At 41.6% G+C, this 18,905-nt stretch overlaps 1 protein-coding gene across 5 annotated transcripts; it reads right to left on the bottom strand.

Annotated features, from left to right (window-relative positions):
- Positions 1 to 26: 26 nt before the first annotated feature.
- si:ch211-112c15.8 (tumor necrosis factor receptor superfamily member 1A) lies at positions 27 to 18,775 on the bottom strand. Of its 5 annotated transcripts, none has more exons than XM_061834796.1 (11): positions 18,657 to 18,775; positions 13,700 to 14,017; positions 11,533 to 11,629; positions 11,321 to 11,443; positions 11,076 to 11,180; positions 10,918 to 10,966; positions 7,744 to 7,883; positions 7,459 to 7,605; positions 4,369 to 4,406; positions 3,110 to 3,218; positions 27 to 2,398 (listed from the first exon to the last, which is right to left on the bottom strand). In XM_061834796.1, exons 2-11 carry the CDS (start codon positions 13,727 to 13,729, stop codon positions 2,064 to 2,066), a joined length of 1,173 nt encoding a protein of 390 aa, XP_061690780.1. In that variant the 5' UTR covers positions 13,730 to 14,017; positions 18,657 to 18,775; the 3' UTR covers positions 27 to 2,063. The 5 variants fall into 5 exon arrangements, with proteins under 5 accessions (XP_061690780.1, XP_061690755.1, XP_061690763.1 ...); XM_061834771.1 differs by having other exon boundaries at positions 7,459 to 7,608; XM_061834779.1 differs by lacking the exon at positions 18,657 to 18,775 and adding an exon at positions 16,092 to 16,276 and having other exon boundaries at positions 7,459 to 7,608.
- Between the last annotated feature and the right edge of the window lie 130 nt (positions 18,776 to 18,905).

The raw sequence follows: 18,905 nt of genomic DNA on the forward strand, positions 1-18,905 counted from the left end.
CTTAGCTTTGGTACGCTCCAGTTTGATTGTTTATTTTGTAAATAAAGAAGCATTATTTCATTAGTTTTTCTATCTGGTAGTGTATATAAACAATGAGTGGCCAGAACACAGCCTACATTAAGGTTGACATAGAAAAGTTATTTATTTGGCAAAACATATTATTGTTGGAGCATCTTAAATCAACTTGACAGTGGGCTCTGTAAAACGTATTCTTAGCAATAATTTAATGTCAAAATATTTATAAAAAATATTTGTATAGCTTAGAATCTCTTTAGTTAAAATCACATTTTAATACCATGTTAAGGAGACTGAAATAAAATATACCTCTTGATAATCTTATGATAGTCAAAAATATGACTCAGAAGCACAGATAATAGTTTTGTATTTACAATAACTTTATAACTTACACATAACCAACTGCATAAATAAAATGGCATAGAGTATTCAGTAATAATTAAGGTTAAAATGATCAACCCTGACAAACCGGTGCTGTAAATCTCTGAAATGTTTAAATAAATGTATGATTTTTTAAACAAACAAAAGAAGCTTTAAAAAAATAAAGACTGATACACGACAACAAATTCCACAGGGTCATTAAAGTATTCTGATCTATTTGCCTCAACTTGGCACAACAGGAAAACCACAACAAAACTGCAATTCATATGAAAACCACAAAGTATACTCAACTTATTGGAAAGCCCAAGCAACTTCTCAAAAGTAGTTGTACAGACGAACAACCACCTCAAAATGAGACATGCAGACACCACAAAAGGAAACCATCAGGTTCAACTGCACAGGTGGGGCGAAATAAACAAAGTCCCTCGTGTGCCTTCACAGGACTTGTTTGCGACAACCGAAATACGCTTAATTCTGTGGGGATTTCAATTGCTTGTTCTTCGAGGTACCAAAAACCTCAGGCTGAACTTCTTTGAACTCATGCACGAATCTCATTTCTAAAGAGATGAAAAACGTGTTTGGTCTGTGAATGTAACATCATACTTGTATGTTGTCAGACGTGGCAAACGTTCTCAAACTTGATACTTCAGTAGAAATAGATGCTTCCATTAAAAAAAAAAGAGTAAAAGTAGAAGTATTGACTCAACTTCTGCAGTTAATGAAAAAAAGTACAAACTCTGACATGTACAAAAGTATTTTCTCGACTGCTTATCCTCACTAAGGTCACGAGCGTGCTGGAGCCAATCCGGCGGCGTACGCCCTGAACTGGTTGCCAGCCAGCTGATAAATCACAAAAACGTTCACCATGAATCATTTGCAAAAATCTATCCATCCATCCATTTCCTGAAACGCTTATTCTCACGGGGGTTTTGCAGAGCACATGGTCGCACTCACATTCACACCTAGGGGCAATATAGAGTCACCAATCAATGCTTGTTTTTTGGACGTGGGAGGAAATCGGAGTGCCCGGAGAAAACCCACACAGGCACTGCGAGACCATGCAAACTCCACACAGGCAGGGTCAGGATTTGAAACCCCATTCTCAGAACTGTGAGTCCAACGCTCTACAGCTGCATCACCCTACCACCCATTTGCAAACAACGGAAAAAAAGAAAAATCGCTCATAAAAAAGGACATAGATGGGGAAATATCTAGCTTTTGTCCAAATCCGTTGCTATCATGATTAAAACTCCCTGTTTCACGTTCCTTCATGCTCCTCAACTCACTTCCAATGACTTCCCCTGCACCAAAGAAATACTGTTACTCAACAAGGAGGTTTGGTTCCTCCAAAAATTCTGCAAATACGCAAGGATATAACTGGAGATATGCAGGGGTCAATGGTACCCCTGCAAGCCCTCTTCGCTTAGATCGACATGCCATGGCTGGCACTTCCAAACTTGTTTTGCAGTTGTACTCTGAAACAAGAGTTGTCAGTAAAAGTTCATGTAAATACTGAAGAACACTGGAAATTGAAAGAAAAGGACAATGGATCTTGATCCGTTGTGTAATAAATAAAATTAACGTGTGATATTGCCATTTGAGTTCCCTGTTAGTCATTGCTAATATTCAAGTCTTGAGCAAATACAATCTTTTCTTGACCGGAAATCTCAGCAGGCTGTGAATTCATCCTTTGTCTGATCGTGCCTCTGAAGTCTCTCAAGGCTTTCCTGCAGCATCTGAGCACAGCCGGACAAATTCATGGAATGCAAGGCAGAAAAGATGTGTTCCAGGCTGGCAGAGGAGCGCTGGCTCCACAGCCGGAGCATCTGGTACTGCTTCTCCAGGAGGCCCAAGCCGGCATCAAACTCCACACGTTCCACCTGCTGGTCTGCCACCGACAGCATCCTCAAGAACTCCTTCCACCGGCGCAGAGGGACCTCATTAATGATAACGTAGAGGACGTTGGGCGGCCAGCGCCCGCTTGGCTCCTCCACTCTGTCATCTGGGGAGAAAGCAAGCAATGGTAAACCGACAAAATGTTTGTGGGGAAAAAAAAACAAAAACACAATTCAAACAATAATCACAGTCAATGTGAAATATTTGTTGTGTGAGTTTTTGTGATTTGGATACAAAAAACAGTGGCGACACAGTTTGAAGCACCTGTCTGCAAATCAAAATAAAGGACTGTTGGATTTCTGGATTTCAATTTCTTGCACGCGATGGTTCTCCTGATTTTTTTAAAGGAATCTATAGTTTATCAAATTTCTGTACACAGGAGAGTAAGAATAGAATTTCTGATCAACTATTCACAATAAAACTACATAAACTGCTTTAAATTCACAATCAAAACTACAGTATGTACAGTGCGACACGGTGGAAACTGTCAACAGTAATATTGAGGAGAGGAACATTTTTGCTTACAATTCAGGGGTGTCAAACTTATTTTTGTCACGGGGCCACATTGGGGTTCCCGTTTCACTCAGAGGGCTGTTATGATTGTGAAACCATAAAAACCTTTAATCGCTTCATCATATTTACACATTAAATTCATGAACTTGGTTTGGAATCAGAAATCAAGGGTAATGGGTTTTTCGACCATTGTTGCAGCAGACATTTTTTTTTTACTTGAGCACTAGAAGATGTAGTATGTGCCCTTTAAATCGAATCACGAATAGCAGTCCAAACATATCATGATATAACGCCCATCTCTTACCTTTGTGTGGGGAGCATGTGTGGGAAGCATCGTTGTGGTCAAGATGTGCTGGTGTTGGAGAACTCTGACAGGCTGCCGTCATGAGGGTTTCCTCAAACACGTCAAATGTCTTATTAAAGAGTGAGAAAAAAATTAATCGCCATAACAATCTGTTTTCCACATCTCATATCGTGATGGTTTACATTCACATCATTGAGGTTACCGATAAAAGCATCGTAACGTATACAGCAGTGATGGGGTAAAATTTCAAACTAAATAAAAAGGAATATTACGGAGGAAGCAGACTAGGAGGATCTTTAATACTGTGCAGGGAAGTCCTTTACAAGAATGCTGTAAGACATTCAGTTCATCTGAGGGACTCTTTATTTGCATCGATGCTGCTGTTTTGTCAGCTGCAGACTTCAGATGGAATCAACAACAAATTCCATTTATCATCTATGTGTGAACAAAATTGTCTATGACTGAAAATTTTTTTGTTGAACGGCGGGAAAAAATACTCAGAAAAACGGACAAAATAATAAAAAAAACCCAACAAAACCCTTAAAAAAAGACTCAGAAAAACTGTTTAGTTTTCTTGTTTTCACCAACTGAATCCGTAATGATGCTGCAAAGGTGTCATGGCGTAAAGGGGCAGTCGTAGTAGGCACAAGAGAAGCGACTGCTCTGATGTCTTCACTGTTTTGTTCGCTAGTACTCTGCACTTTTGGTATAGTGATATGCTCTACTGTAAAATCAGTGTTAAAAAAAAAAAGATTTTTATTTCCCACAATGTAAAACACTTCATAACATGTCCGTGACGTGCTTTGGTCAAAATACCCCAAGGACAGAGAATGACATATGTACTGTGACAGCCTATTTCTGGCAATGTTAAAACTGGCTCGTTTGTGGGGCAGACCTGTCGGGCAGTGAGCCGGCCCTCATCCATCCATCCATCCATCCATCCATCCATCCATCCATCCATCCATCCATCCATCCATCCATCCATCCACACACCGACACACACACAAATGGGCCAATGATCAGCTTGGATTACAATATAACGAGAACCAGTGTGTAGGATCGCATCTCGTCTTCCTCAAAATTCTGTTGGATAGCTTGCTGTTATAGTGAAAACAGATCCCAGAATGTGGGGGGGAAAAAGTAAGCGGCCCAGACAAAACATTTTTAAGACACATGGACTCATCATCAAAGACATATAAAGTCAACACCCATGTCTAGAATTTCTACAGAACATAAGATGCATGCAAGTGAGAACGTACCACCGTGGCTGGGCTGCTGTCTGGACGGCTGTGAGCTTCTGCAGAGAACAAAATAGATATTATCTGGAAGCCTCCTGAGAAAAAAAAAAAATCTACAGTGCAAGCAGCAAGTGAATTCCATTTCATTCTTTTTTTTTTCTTGCCTTGCTCATTATTTGTTTACACAACAAGCAGCTTCAGTTCATCCTCTCAAATAAAAATCTATTCAATAATAATATACTGTACACTCTGTCATCGTTTCCTTTGGGGTCCAGTTACTGCTAATGCTCAGGTGTTTGCGAGAGCCCTGACCTCAACCTTAGCCATGACACTGTAGCTGACACGTGGGGGACCAATGAGTGTTCACTTCCTGGAGATGCAGTGACCACGTGGCCTGTTGCTATTATCTACGAGTGTGTCCCTTTCAACATAATCTCGCTCGAGTCTTAACGCACTTTCCTGGCCTTCCTTGCTACGCCATCATGTCATGGGCTTGAGTAGGATCCTTCCGAGATACATCACAATGCCGTTGTCTCATTTGTCTAGGCTGGGTGGTTGCTCCAGCACGGCAAAGTTTTCCTCAGCCGGGAACTGTTGGATGCTCCGAGCATTGTGAGCAGCTGCTGTCATTGTGTCTATTTGTCGATGTGCTGAGTGATGATCTGGGTCAAATTGAAGGGGAAAACTCCTAGTTTGGGTTTGAATATACAGTGGAGGAATTAATCATTTGATCCCTCATGAGTTTTGTAAGTTTACCCACTGACAAAGACATGGTCTATAATTTTAATGGTTGCTGTATTGGTTGGGCGGCATGGGGGCTCAGCTGCTAAAGCGTTGGCCTCACAGTTCTGAGGTCCCGGGTTCGATCTCGGACCCGCCTGTGTGGAGTTTGCATGTTCTCCCCGTGCCTGCGTGGGTTTCCTCTGGGCACTCCTTCCTCCCACATCCCAAAAAAAATGCAACATTAATTGGACACTCTAAATTGCCCCGAGGTGTGATTGTGAGTGTGGCTGTTTGTCTCCATGTGGCCTGCGATTAGCTGGCAACCAGTTCAGGGTGTACCCTGCCTCCTGCCTGTTGACAGCTGGGATGGGCTCCAGCACTCCTCGCGACCCTTGTGAGGATAAGTGGTTAAGAAAATGGATGAATGGATGAATGTATTGGTAGGTGTATTTTAAAAGGAAGAGGCAGAATATCATAAGGAAAATACAAAAAAAAAAAAAAATCACATCAAACAGAAGATTTTTTTAACGGCCGCAGGGGGCCACTCGAGCGGAAAAGGTAAGAATGAGACCGGTGGAATATATGTGCCGAAGAATTGATTTTTACCGCCCCTGTTAGCACTCCGCTAGCGATATGCTAGCATGTTGCTGCTGTGTTACTGGCATGTCTCAGTGATATTTATCGGTAAGTTTTATTTTAACCGGCCCTGTTAGCGTGCTAGCGTTAAACTCTTTCTGTGTGCCGTCTTTCTTTGTAAATATCTTGTGTTTCAATGTGGGCACTATTGACTTTTACACAGTTGCGGCGTATATATGTACCAAATGGTATTTCCTTTACAAATGTACTCGGTGAGGCTGGTAACCAGGTGCGCTCTGTAGGCCGGGAATTACGGTAATTGAGGGGAAATACTAGAAAACTTTGAACGCTGATCAAAACATTCCTTGCTACTTGGTGGAGATTGAGTATTGTTGGCCAATACAGAGGGTCAGTTGCTTCTTGTAGTTGAGCACCAGGAATTATGGTTGTCTTCAAACCCATAAGATTTTGAGGGTGTGCCTGAGCAACTCCAAGCTTCACATCCCTCCACAGATTTTCTATGGGATTTCCATCCGGAGATTGGCTAGGCCACTTTTCGACCTTAACTTACTTTTGCCACTCTTTTATTTCCTTGCTTGTGTGCTTTGGGGCATCGTCTTGGTGGGAGCCCCATCCACAACCCAATTTAACTTTTCCAGCTGAGAGAAAGAGGTTGTCACCCAGGATTTCACAGTAAGTGCCTCCATCCATCATGGAGTGAAGTTGACTTGTGCCCTTTGTTGATAAACACCGCCCAAAGCACAATGCTTCCCCCTCCAAGCCTGACAAGTGGGGATGGCATTCTTATCTTGTTCTTGTCTGAATTCCTCTTCTTCCAAACACAGAGTCAAACTGATTTTAAACAGTTCAATTTTTCTCTTACAGTATCTGACCACATCTCCTCTCAATCATTCTCTGAATCTGCAGGATTTTATCCATTATGGTGAAAAGATGATTCTGATTTATACAGGGAACAAGTTGAGATAGGTGTCTTTCATACAGCTAACGATTCAGTAGGAGCCAGAATTCTTTATTGCTGGTCGGGGATGAAATGGTAATTACACTCAATGAAATGCAAATACATATTTTTGAAAATGTGTTTTTTCTGGATTTTTTGGGGGGAGATTATGTCCGCCACCATTAACATAAACCTACCATTAAAATTATAGACCATTCATGTCTTTGTCAGGGAGTGAACCTACAAAAACAATGAGGGATCATATACAGTAATCATTTCCCTCATTGTATTTTGTGACACACTTTGAATACAGTGCAGGGTGTCCAAACGTTTTTCTCCAAGGGCAAAATACGGAAAAAAAATTAAGGCTAGAAGGGCTACTTTACATCTGTTACCTATAATTTATTAAACATGTTAAAAATCAATCCATCATGATAAGGTATGCTAATGATTTTTTAAAAACATTTTTATGTCCTATTATTATTATTATTACTACTACAGTCTATTTATTTTGAAAAGTATTTACATTAGAGCTCTCTCTTAAAGGTGATGAAACAATTACTTCAGGTTCACCCGTGTACTGAGCCACAGCGGAATCGCATCGTCACATTCAGAACCCAAACAAGAGCTATATGTAAGTTGACAATCTTGGGACTTTTTTTTAACCACATTGGGATCATTACTGTGAAGTTTCATAAAGCTGCCCATGAAGAAAATAATCGCATGGCACATCATAGAAGCCCGCTGGGTTGTCACTTGGATTTGTTTGTTTTTCTGTATCTCCTTTTTGTAACGCTACCAAATGTGCAAGGGTCGTGATTGGGCTTGAGTACAAATCTACTTCCTTAGAGTACCATTGTAAACTTCAGCAGGGCTCTCATCGCTCATGTTGATTCTCCAGGTGGGAAAAGACCACAAGTAGAAGGCAAAGCAGATGCAGAACACCAGAAGCGAAAATAGAATCAGAGCCAGGAAGATGAACATCCATTGGCCACAACCTGCTGCTGTAAACACAACAAGCCACTTAATAGTGTCACTGAACAATTTGAATGTTATTCGTGGAACATAAGGTAGCACATTTCATGATAACGTGCATGTTCCAGTTAGTCTTATAATGTAAGTGTCTTTGTGCAACATACCGTGAAGCTGATTTGGATTTAGTGATGATGTGTTCTGTTTTGCACTGGAATGTCTTGTCGTTGTTAAAGTGGCTACGAAGACAGCTGCAGTTGTAGCTGTACATTTTCTCTTGCATTCTGCATTTTTCAAGCACTGTTCCCTGAAAAAAAGAACGGCATCAACACAAGTAGAAGGCGCACATAATCCGCCACATAATTTCAATATAATCAACGGTTATTCAATATACAGTGGTACCCTGACCTAGAAGTATAATTTCTTCCTTGATCAAGCTTGTAACTAAATTATCAAATCCCTTTCCTGAAATGAATCTGTTCCACCCCCCAAAAACATCACAATTCTTTGTTATGGTTTTTAATAAAGAAAAAAAAACACTCTGATGTAAAATACAGATAGAAAAACAATACATTATGAGCCCATCATTTTTGTATGTTTTTTGACTACATGAAATATGTTTGAAGGTAAGTGTAGAAAACTGAGAACAATTGAGTACTGAATTGATTAGATATTGCTGAAAAAACACTTTTCTACCATTTTAGCTGACAATATTTGGTTGGTTGTGGGAAAAAACAAGCATTGTGAACAAATTGCCACTTCCTGCCCATTCATAAGAACTTGACCTAGTTCTACTACTCACTCAAAAAAAATACAGTACCTTGTGAAAGTATTCGGCCCCCTTCAACTTTTCTCCACATTTCAGGCTTCAAACACAAAGATGTAAAATTTTCATTTTTTTGTCAAGAATCAACAACAAGTGGGACACAATCGTGAAGGGTAACAAAATGTATTGGCTATTTTAAACTCAGTGCAGCAAACTCACTCCAGAAGTTCAGTGAGGATCCAATGTTTACTGATGATGATAAATTTAATCGACCTGTGAGTAATCGAGTCTCCGTATAAATGCACCTGCTCTGTGATGGTTTCAGAGTTCTGTTTAAGGTGCAGAGAGCATCATGAAGACCAAGGAAGACACCAGGCAGGTCCGAGATACGTCCCTCTAAACTTTGACCTTGAACAAGGAGAAGACTGATCGGAGATACAGCCAAGAGGCTCATCATCACTCTGAATGAACTGCAGAGATCTACAGCTGAGGTGGGAGAGTCTGTCCATAGGATAACAGTCGTACACTGCACAAATCTGGCCTTTATGGAAGAGTGGCAAGAAGAAAGCCATTTCTCAAAGATATCCATAAAAAGTCTCGCTTAAGTTTACCACAAGCCACCTGGGAGACACACCAAACATGTGGAAGAAGGTGCTCTGGTCAGATGAAACCAAAATTGAACTTTTTGGCCACAATGCAAAACGATATGTTTGGCGTAAAAAGCAACACAGCTCCTCACTCTGAACACACCATCCCCGCTGTCAAACATGGTGGTGGCAGCCTCATGGTTTGGGCCTGCTTTTCTTCAGCAGGGAGAGGGAAGATGGTTCAAATTGATGGGAAGATGAATGGAGCCAAATACAGGATGATTCTGGAAGAAAACCTGTTGGAGTCTACAAAAGACCTGAGACTGGCACGGAGATTTGTCATCCAACAACACAATGATCCAAAATATAAAGTCAAAGTCAAATCTACAATGGAAAGGTTCACAAATCAACGTATCCAGGGGTTAGAATGGCCAAGTCAAAGTCCAGACCTGAATCCAATCGAGAATCTTTGGGCAGAGCTGAAAACTGCTGTTCACAAACGCTCTCCATCCAACCTCACTGAGCTTGAGCTGTTTTGCAAGGAAGAATGGGAAAGAATTTCAGTCTCTCCATGTGCAAAACTGATAGAAATATAGTACCCCAAGCGACTTGCAGCTGTAATTGCAGCAAAAGGTGGCGCTAAAAGTATTAATGCAAGGGGGCCGATTAATATTGCACGCCTCACTTTTCAGGTTTTTATTTGTTTTTAAAAAGTGTGACTCATGTGCGGTGTATACCAAGGCCATGATAGGTCGCTCTAGTCGCCCCTTAACAGCCTGCCAGCCGCAAACGCAACAAAACAGCGTTGTAGCCTGAAGTCTCATAGTTGCCATATGCGATGGTGTGGAGTGAGGAGGAAGAAAGGGGTTGGGGGGGGTACACAAATTTTTAACCTTGTGAGATGTGACACCCACAACAAACTTCTTTGGTCACATGTGATTGCCATTTCCTTGTAATTCCACCGCCTGCAGTCTAAATGTTTGGTTTCTTACGCTCTTGATGTGGCACACTCTGAAAATTGCTCCAACTGCCATGTTTGTTCCTTCATGGTGCATACCGCCGCAAACCAACATGTTGTGCCTTCCCCACACCCCAGTTCGTCATCACTAGCTCTTTCCTCATATCTTCACTGTATTGTTCACAGTACCTTCAGCAAACCCTCCTTGAGGTTCTTGTTTCTGACTGGTTCACTGGACTTGGTTGGCAGACTTGGCTATGCCATATCGGTCTTGTTTTCTCTACGGATTTTCTCGTGCATGTATAGCTCAGTGTTTGTCCAGTACTGCATACGTATGTGGCCCCAAATGACACTGTAACAGTCTCCTCTCCTACTTTTGACTGGAACTTTCCCGACCTTGTTCCTCACATTGACTGTTTGAATGATATGATTGAGACGAGCGGGGATTATTCAGTCTATATTTTGCGCAGGCGTGTGTGTAATTACAACCTGCTTATGAAGGATTTTCTTAAACTTACATTATGCTATGAAACGCTGAATGTTTTCTTCGATGGTTTGTTTGATGCACATTATCCCCTTCATACCATTGATTATCCATCCATTATCTGAGCCACTTATCCTCACATGGAGTGTAAGAGAGTGCTGGGGCCTGTCCCAGATATCATCAGGCTGATGGAAAACTAGTCTTGAAACCAGAAACCAGTTGAAAAAAAAAAAAAGGTTGTTGACATTTAATGTATTTTATACATACAATATGTCAATGTTATTAAAAGTGAAGACAATTTGCCATTTTGGTATTTTAGGAAAAAAAAAATTCAGTCAATGCAAATGATTAGCTTTTGCAGGCTACATAACATGATGTGGTGAGCTGAATCTGGCCTCCGGGCTTTGAGTTTGACACCTTGGATATAGTGCATCAACCAGCAAAATCAGAACCGTATTATCTTGGTAAAAGCAACATTTCTAATACTGCCCTTAACTTGGCTATCTCCAAGACTAATGAAAAATGTATTTGACAACAATGTCTTACTTGAACCAAGCCTCACACTTCTGTTGCTCATGACCGCTCTTTTCAGAATCTTAAAAACAAAAAAAAGTAAAAGACAAAAAGAAGGGGGGAATAAGACTTTTGGGAGACGTATTTTGAATGCAGTGACTCCCAGTACAACTTTAGCTTAACTTTGTTACCTCTACATGCAAGGCAATTGAGGCTCTCTTGGGACCTTGCATTGTAGAATCCCTCCTTGCACTCGCACACTACATCACTGTTAAAGGAGCATGGCTGTACTTCCACTGCATAAGATGAGGAACAATCAAGTAGACGTGTTCTCAGTTAATTCCCCGTCTTACACTTTAGATTTTGTATTTCCATTTTCACTATCTTTTACAGTTGATATCATGTGGGTACAAGTGAGAAAACAAATCCCACTTACGACCGCACACGTTACACCTCAGGCATTCCTCCAGGCTATTGCATTTTGCTGTGAATGTGTGACTGCCACATTTTTTACATCTGTTCTTCAAAAAGGGGTTGTCAGAGTTTCCTTTATGGTAACCTGAAGGGAACAGAGATCCAGTACTTACAATAAATCCAATATATCACACACTACATGAAGGGTGTACTTTTCAGAATTGATGAACTTGCCCGGTGGACACTCTTTATTGCAAGAATGAATGGAAGGTTCCGGCAGCTGTGTGGTACTGTGTCCTTGTATGGAAAACGAGACCATCATTAGAAAAACCTGAAAAACAAGATAATGACAACACATTGTGGAAAATAGCTCAACTGAAACAGAAAATGGAATAAAAGGATGAAGTTCTCCTAGACATTTTAAGACGGCTGACCTATCATTTTGTTTCCAAATATTATGGACTAAACCACTGACGTAATAGTTGACAATCTACATCTTAACATCTGTGATGGTTTACTGTATATGGGGTTTGAGATAACCCAGTCAATGTCAATGTGTGGTTTAAATCAAAATCTCAGTGGATGGAATTTTGATGGGGTGGAAACAACAGTTAATTACAGTTGAATCACTTCCATGTATTTTACTGTATGCTCTGTGGTAAATAACTGGAATTTACAGAAATGTCAAACAGTGTGAAAATCATGCGAGCGCACCTGCCAAGGTGAAAGGCAATAGCCAAATTAATCTTCATTTGTGGTACATTTTCATTGACTTGAATTATGTTTTGGTTTTTGTGAGAAAATTATGATTTATTGGTTTTGTTTTGTTTTTTAACATGGTAATTTTGGCCCTCGTGCTGCATGGCTTCTATTATGGACAAATATATACTGAAAGCCTATTTTGATTTTTGTCTTTTTTTCCCCAAAGATGTGGGGTTCAGTGAATGTGTGTATGAAACCTGTGATACTTGGTAGGTTAGGAATCAGTTTAATACCACTACCTAATTTAAAGAAATTTATAATATTTGTGTTAGTCTACAATGAGGTGATTGATAGGCCTGCCTTTTAATATGAAATCCTGTGAGCTCAAATTCAAAACAACATGATTCGCAGCCCGTAGTTAAAGGGGAATTCCGGTGCTTGACAGGAACAATGTATCCAATAGGTCATGTAATATCTACTCTATTTTGACAATGTGATGTTAAATTCTCTCTCATTTAATAGTGTTTTGAGAAGATTTTTATCGACAATTACGAATTTTCAGGAGTGCTGCCATTTTCGCGAGTCACATGACTTACGTGCGCGGATGTGACGTGTAAGGTGCCGCACATAAGGCTCAATTACATTATGCCCAGCGCTGATTTCTCGGATTTATCACCCATCTGATGAAGAAATAGCAGTATCGGATGATCGGGAAGACGGAGGAATACTTCCATACAGATTTGAACCTGTGGCTGTAAATAATGTTCAACATTCGGATGGTTCTTTGGGCGGAATGACGCCGGAGTCTGACCACTTGGAGGCCGAGGCGCGGGACGTAAATGTGTAAACAAAGGCCCCTGGAGCTCCGGGCCGGCACCCGCGGATGGTTCTTTGGACGAGCGAGCAGAGCTTCGGCGTCCGGCGGAAGTCACGAGCCAAAGCTCGGCTTACAGCCTCCACCGCTGGAGCTCGCTCATCAGACTCCGCGTCAGTCCCAAGAACCATCCGCGGCTGCCGGCACTTATGTATGGAATTATTCCTCCATCTTCCCGATCAACCGATACTGCTATTTCTTCTTCAGATGGGTATAAATCTGAGAAATCAGCGCTGGGCACAATGTAATCGAGCCTTTGGTGCGGCACCTTACACGTCACATCCGTGCACGTACGTCATGTGACTCGCGAAAATGGCAGCGCCCCTGAAAATTCGTAATTATCGATAAAAATCTTCTCAAAACACTATTAAATGGAGAGAATTTAACATCACATTGTCAAAAAAGAGTGCATATTATATGACCCTTTGGATACATTGTTCATGCCAAACACCAACATTCCCCTTTAAGCAACAGAAGGGTACACTACATTGTGTGTATGGGTCCATAAGGAGGCTTACCAGTGGGGGCCCAAAACTTGGTGCTACGCCCATGACAGAGATAAACTATTTATAGCCAATAAATAATTCACAGACAAGTAAAAAGTGGGCGATTTTCAACAGCGCACCTAACGGTCTCTCTCGGTCAACTAATTCGCGGTGCCGTAAGGAAGCCGTCCTGTAAGGCAACCACCATAGCGGCACCGGGTACAGATGAAATCTTGTTTAAGGAAAATTGAGATAAACTGAAATAAACTCTTCGGAACTACAATAATGCATCGTAGAATCAGATACAACATCCCAAAAAGTCTCAACTTCTAACACTCACCAAGTCCATGTTGGAAGAACGGACTAACATCCAATGAGTTGTCGCTGGTCATCTGAAAGAAGGTTTATAATACTGCATGGCATCATCATCATCATCATCATCATCAGCTCGTCACCATCAGCTGAGGAAGTTTTTTCAGTGTTTCCAGAAATCTCCCATCATTTTTTGTAAAGCCCTGTCATAGAAGAAGCGCGAGGAAGTATAGCAGTCTTGAGCGAGACCGCCTGTCTCACATGGTTTGCACAGTCCTCTTCAGAGTGCTGCGAGAAACAGGAAACGCAGTGACGTCTCATTCCCCATCCGCAGAGACAAGAGCTCCTGTGATCAAGCCATCAGAATAAATCATATTAAGATATGAGTTGAATGTGTTCCGTGACTACTCCTGAAACTAAAAATACTTGTATATCAAAACATCTTTCTCAAATGAAATAAATGGAAATGCCATTAATACTGCACGTTCCAGCCTAAAAGTAAGTTTCTTTCGGCTTGTCCCTTTCGGGGTCGCCACAGCGTGTCATCTCAGATGAACGCACATATGTTTGGCACAATTTTTACGCCGGATGCCCTTCCTGACGCAACCCTTCTCAGGGAGTGGAGGCCCCAGTGGGATACAAACCCACAACCCCTGGTTTATCAAACCAGTGCTCTAACCACTGAGCTACAGGGCCGGAACTGCACGTTCCAGCCTCCACACCCAAAAAAAAAAAACAAAAAAAAAAAAAAAAAAAAAAAAAAAACGTTCCAGCCTCCACACCCAAAAAAAAAAGTTTGTAATGTGTACATTTTTTAGCAAGAAGAATAGCACTCTAAAATGTTGTATGTTTCAAAAATCTACACTGTTAACATAATTAAATAGATGATTACATAATTTTTGCAACATTTATTTATTTTTTGCTTCAATTAAATAAAAATTGCGCCGCTGCTTCTGGTGTGTTTGCCTTGGCCAACAGGGGATTGTGTGATACAGACACAGATACAATTTACTGGAGAGTACATGAAGATGTTCACTGTTGCTCAGTAAGTTGTTGTAATCCAATGTAAAGTTGTTCTTTGTAAAAGGATAAATTATACTGTATATCCATATACACGCCATATACACAGGTGTGTATATGGATATATGCCACAATATTTATTTTTTATCCATATACACACTTGTGCTGCTCTTTCATTTGTGTTCAAATATCCGCCAATGTCGCAGTGTGCGAGTCACATGGATGCTATTTTTTAGTCCATCTTTTCCCTTTCACATATTAGCATTAAAGGTCAAGTGTCATCCGTATAAACATTCTAAAATGGATATTGTAATGAAAAATACATATAACATTATTCACTTCAATGTCCATACGAAAATATAAATATGACCGGAGAGTGGGTCATCCATGCGCAAAATTGCGTTAGTGTCATTCGACGACATCCAAGTGGTCGCCATATTGGCTGCATCCCGTCAATGACGTCACCCCCCGGACATTCGCTATTGAAAATACGCTCTGGACCCGACTATGGGAGACGAACACGCCCCTTCTGACATGGAAGCTCTTTTCGAAGATTAGAACATCTCACAATCAAGTGAAGAATCCGGGGCAATTTTACCCTATTGTTTCGAGCCATATTTAGATAATATGCAGATCCCTTCTAACTAACAACAGACTCCCCGACAGTATGTAGCGTACTCAGCCGCGAGGGGTCACAACGCCGCAGCCCGGGTGCGACGAGCCGATCACGGCTTTGGCTGGGGTGGCACCGAGGTGGCTCATCATGGCACTGAGCTGGGCCGCTTTACTGCGTTGTCATCGCTCGCGCCTGAGTGGGCCATTGTCAGTGGCGATAATCGGCAGTGTTGTTCATCATGGATGGCGGCGGCTATGAACAACACTCTCGGCAATGGCGCACTCAGCCGCGTGACTGCCGGACCCAGCTTCGGCCGGCGTGGCTCATTTTCGGCGCCTGAAGTGGCTTATCACGGCGCTGAGCCGACCAGCTTTACGGTGTTGTCACTGCACGCGGCTGAGTGCGCCATTGCTGGCAGCATTGTTCATAGCCTCCGTCGTCCATGAGCCCGATGCAGCGACCTTCACTGAAGCCATGACCGACGGACGCATTTTCGGCCCCAAGATGGCTTATCACGGCGCTGAGCCGGGCTGCTTCACGGCGTTGGCGTCGCACGCGACCGAGTGCGCCATTACCGGCAGTGTTGTTCATAGCCGCTGCTGTCCGCGAGCCCGACGCGGCAGCCTTTGCTGGCGAGCCCGACGCAGAAGCCGTCCGACGCGCACATTGACACATTTGTCCAACGCCTGTCATACGTACGCAGATCTTTTGTTACGTTATGAGAGACCGATTACGTGGTCCGCCCCAAACTATTATTTTTTTTAGTAGCTGTATACACACCTACCTGTCATTTGGAACCCACGAAGCTCTCGTCTTTTGCACCCATGCAATCCATTTTTCACGACGAACCGGTATCTTGGAATCTTATGAAGGGTAACTCAATCCTCCCAAGTGTTTGAGCAATATCCAGCAATGCAACAAGGCGGCATTTTGTTGAACACGAAGGAACAACAAATTAGTTTCCCGCAGGTAAAACTAATAGAAACAAACGAGACCGCTGGAGGGCGGTCCTGCCATGTATGTCACTTCCTGCTTCTTTTGGAAAAAAAAAATCCCTCAAGAGGATTTTCATGGTGGGAGTTACAAAAAGCCATATATGTCGAAATCATGTTTTGTGGTGAAAAAAACAGATGGGTCCATAGCGGCTGCCGTTTTTCATTAATAACATACTAAAAAAATCATCCATTTCATGACACTTGACCTTTAAGCTAGCAGACTTTTTTATTTGGTTGCTTGAAATATATAAGCGCAGTAATTCCCTGATCTTTATATTGAGTTTGAGCTTCAACTGGGATTGTCATTGACACTGTACTTTTCTCCAGGGAGAAGAGATAGCGAGGGTGGACGACTTCAAATACTTGGGCTCAACAATACGGAGCCTTAGTGAGTGTGGTAAGGAAGTGAAGAAATGGGTACAAGCGGGATGGAACAGTTGGCGGAAGGTGTCTGGTGTTCTATGAGACAGAAGAATCTCTGCTAGGATGAAGGGCAAAGTTTACAAAACAGTGGTGAGGCCGGCCATGATATACGGATTAGAGACGGTGGCCCTGAAGAAACAACAGGAAGCAGAACTATAGGTAGCAGAAATGTAAACGTTGAGGTTCTCCCTCGGAGTGAGCGATGGTTTGGTCATGTCCGGAGGCGAGAGAGTGAGTATATTGGTAGAAGGCTGCTGAGGATGGAGCGGCCAAGCAAAAGAGCGAGAGGAAGACCAAAGAAAAGATTGATGGATGTTGTGAGGAAGAACATGAGGACAGTGGATGTTAGAGAGGAAGGCTTAAATGGAAAAAGATGACACGCTGTGGCGACCCCGAACGGGACAAGCTGAAAGGAAAAGAAGAAGTTGACACTGTACTTTATTTTTCATGCGAACGTGATCCAACAGCAGTTCTCCATTTCCCATTCAACTTGGGCTAGTATGTCAATATGAACATGGAAATATTTGGCTTTCAACTCTGACATTTTTTGTTACTAAAAAATAAACTTGAGCAATCGTGAGACTGAAGGTGTGTACGTCTGTACTCGCACACCAGGAAAAGGCATCAATATTCCAGACCGATACTCCAAACCAGTGGACAGGTTTCCAATTACGCCATCATGTCAAAGAACACAAGTGATACGTGAAGCGTGAAGTTTTTTTCCATCATTAATTTATCCGACTGATCTAAGGGTGGTGGTGACGTCATTGACCGAAAACTATGCAATGCAAAATGAATGATGAACGCTACTTGAATGTTAAGAATAAGGGGAAAAGTTTTGGATTTATCAAGGTCTAATTGTCTAATTTCACAAAAATCTTTTTTTTTTACTCGAATGTGGGTGTGTAGACTTTTTATATCCACTAACGGCCAGTCTCCAGGGCTAGGTAAAACTGGGGATACATATAAGACAATGTTTTAAGAATGCTACAAATGCTGGGATCATCCAAAAAAGATGGACTGGCCATGGTTTGGTTTAAAGCAGTGATTCCCAAACAGTGTGCTGGGGTACATTAGAGTGCCATGAGTGCTCATCAAGTGGGCCGTGGGAAGTTATCCAATTTTATGTAATTACTAAAAAAAAAACCCAAACACTTATTTCAAGAAATAATGTATCTTTACTCATCTATTTATCCCAGTGAAGCACAATGACAGACAGAACAAAAAAAAAAATCCTCTTCTATTAGGTGACAGGAAGTACATACAGCGGGGCTCAACAACCTTTTTGAGGTTGAGGGCTACTTCGTGAGCATCGATCGTATGAAGGGCTACGTGACAAGTTTGCAGCAAAATTCAGACTCAGTTCGTTACACGTACATAGAATATTTTTGTTTTAATTTACTGTAGTAAATGACATTACAGGTATTTTAAAATTTTAATTCACGTAAGCAAGTCAGATTCAGAATTTGAAGCACAAATAATAGTAACAATTTTGGCCTGTGGTATTTTTAGACCATATCTCACGGGCGCCTTATATGGTCCTCCCGGGCTACCATTCGCCCGCGGGCACCTCGTTGGTGACCCCTGACATAAAGTAATTAATCAATCCATTTTTGCTGACATTTACTTTTGTTGGAGTTTTTATTTCATTGTTTTAAATATACATGAACAGTAAATTGTAAAATATGTGCCTCGGCTCTATAAAGGTTGGAAATCACTGGTTTAAAGCGCCCCTTGTAGGCGACAAGTCTTGATCAACTAGTTGTACTTTATGATGGAAAAACACCAGATACCATTAAAACATAATAGATGTAGTAGTATACTGCTTGAATATATATGTAGTTGATTCAAGCAGTATACTACTACATCTATTGTGTTTTAATGGTATCTGGTGTTATATAAAAGAGTGCTGATATACGTTTATAACTCACCAACTGGAGAAAAGGGTGTTGCATGAGATTCTAGGATAGAATTAGAATTTCAGCCATTGTAAGGAGAACTTAGTCCGAGACAAACTCAAAACACCCAAATCTAAGGCCATGGTCTTCAGTTGGAAAATGGAGGAGTGATCTGTCCGCGTCAGGGAGGAGATCCGTGGAGGAGTTGGAGTATCTTGGGCTCTTGTTCAATACAGGGAACATACCGGGAGACTAGCGGCCAGTTCAGGGTGTAGTGCGCCT

The sequence above is a fragment of the Syngnathoides biaculeatus genome, chromosome 2 (genome assembly GCF_019802595.1).
Source record: "Syngnathoides biaculeatus isolate LvHL_M chromosome 2, ASM1980259v1, whole genome shotgun sequence".
NCBI lineage: Eukaryota > Metazoa > Chordata > Actinopteri > Syngnathiformes > Syngnathidae > Syngnathoides > Syngnathoides biaculeatus.

What these genes read in the sequence shown, in the direction of transcription:
- si:ch211-112c15.8 (XM_061834771.1), bottom strand. Translation starts at nt 13,729, where the DNA reads ATGTTAGTCCGTTCTTCCAACATGGACTTG. An exon ending in CAATAAAGAGTGTCCACCGG is followed by an intron (nt 11,444 to 11,532) that starts GCAAGTTCATCA and finishes TGTTCCCTTCAG; the next exon opens with GTTACCATAAAGGAAACTCT. An exon ending in CAATTGCCTTGCATGTAGAG is followed by an intron (nt 10,967 to 11,075) that starts GTAACAAAGTTA and finishes TTTGTTTTTAAG; the next exon opens with ATTCTGAAAAGAGCGGTCAT.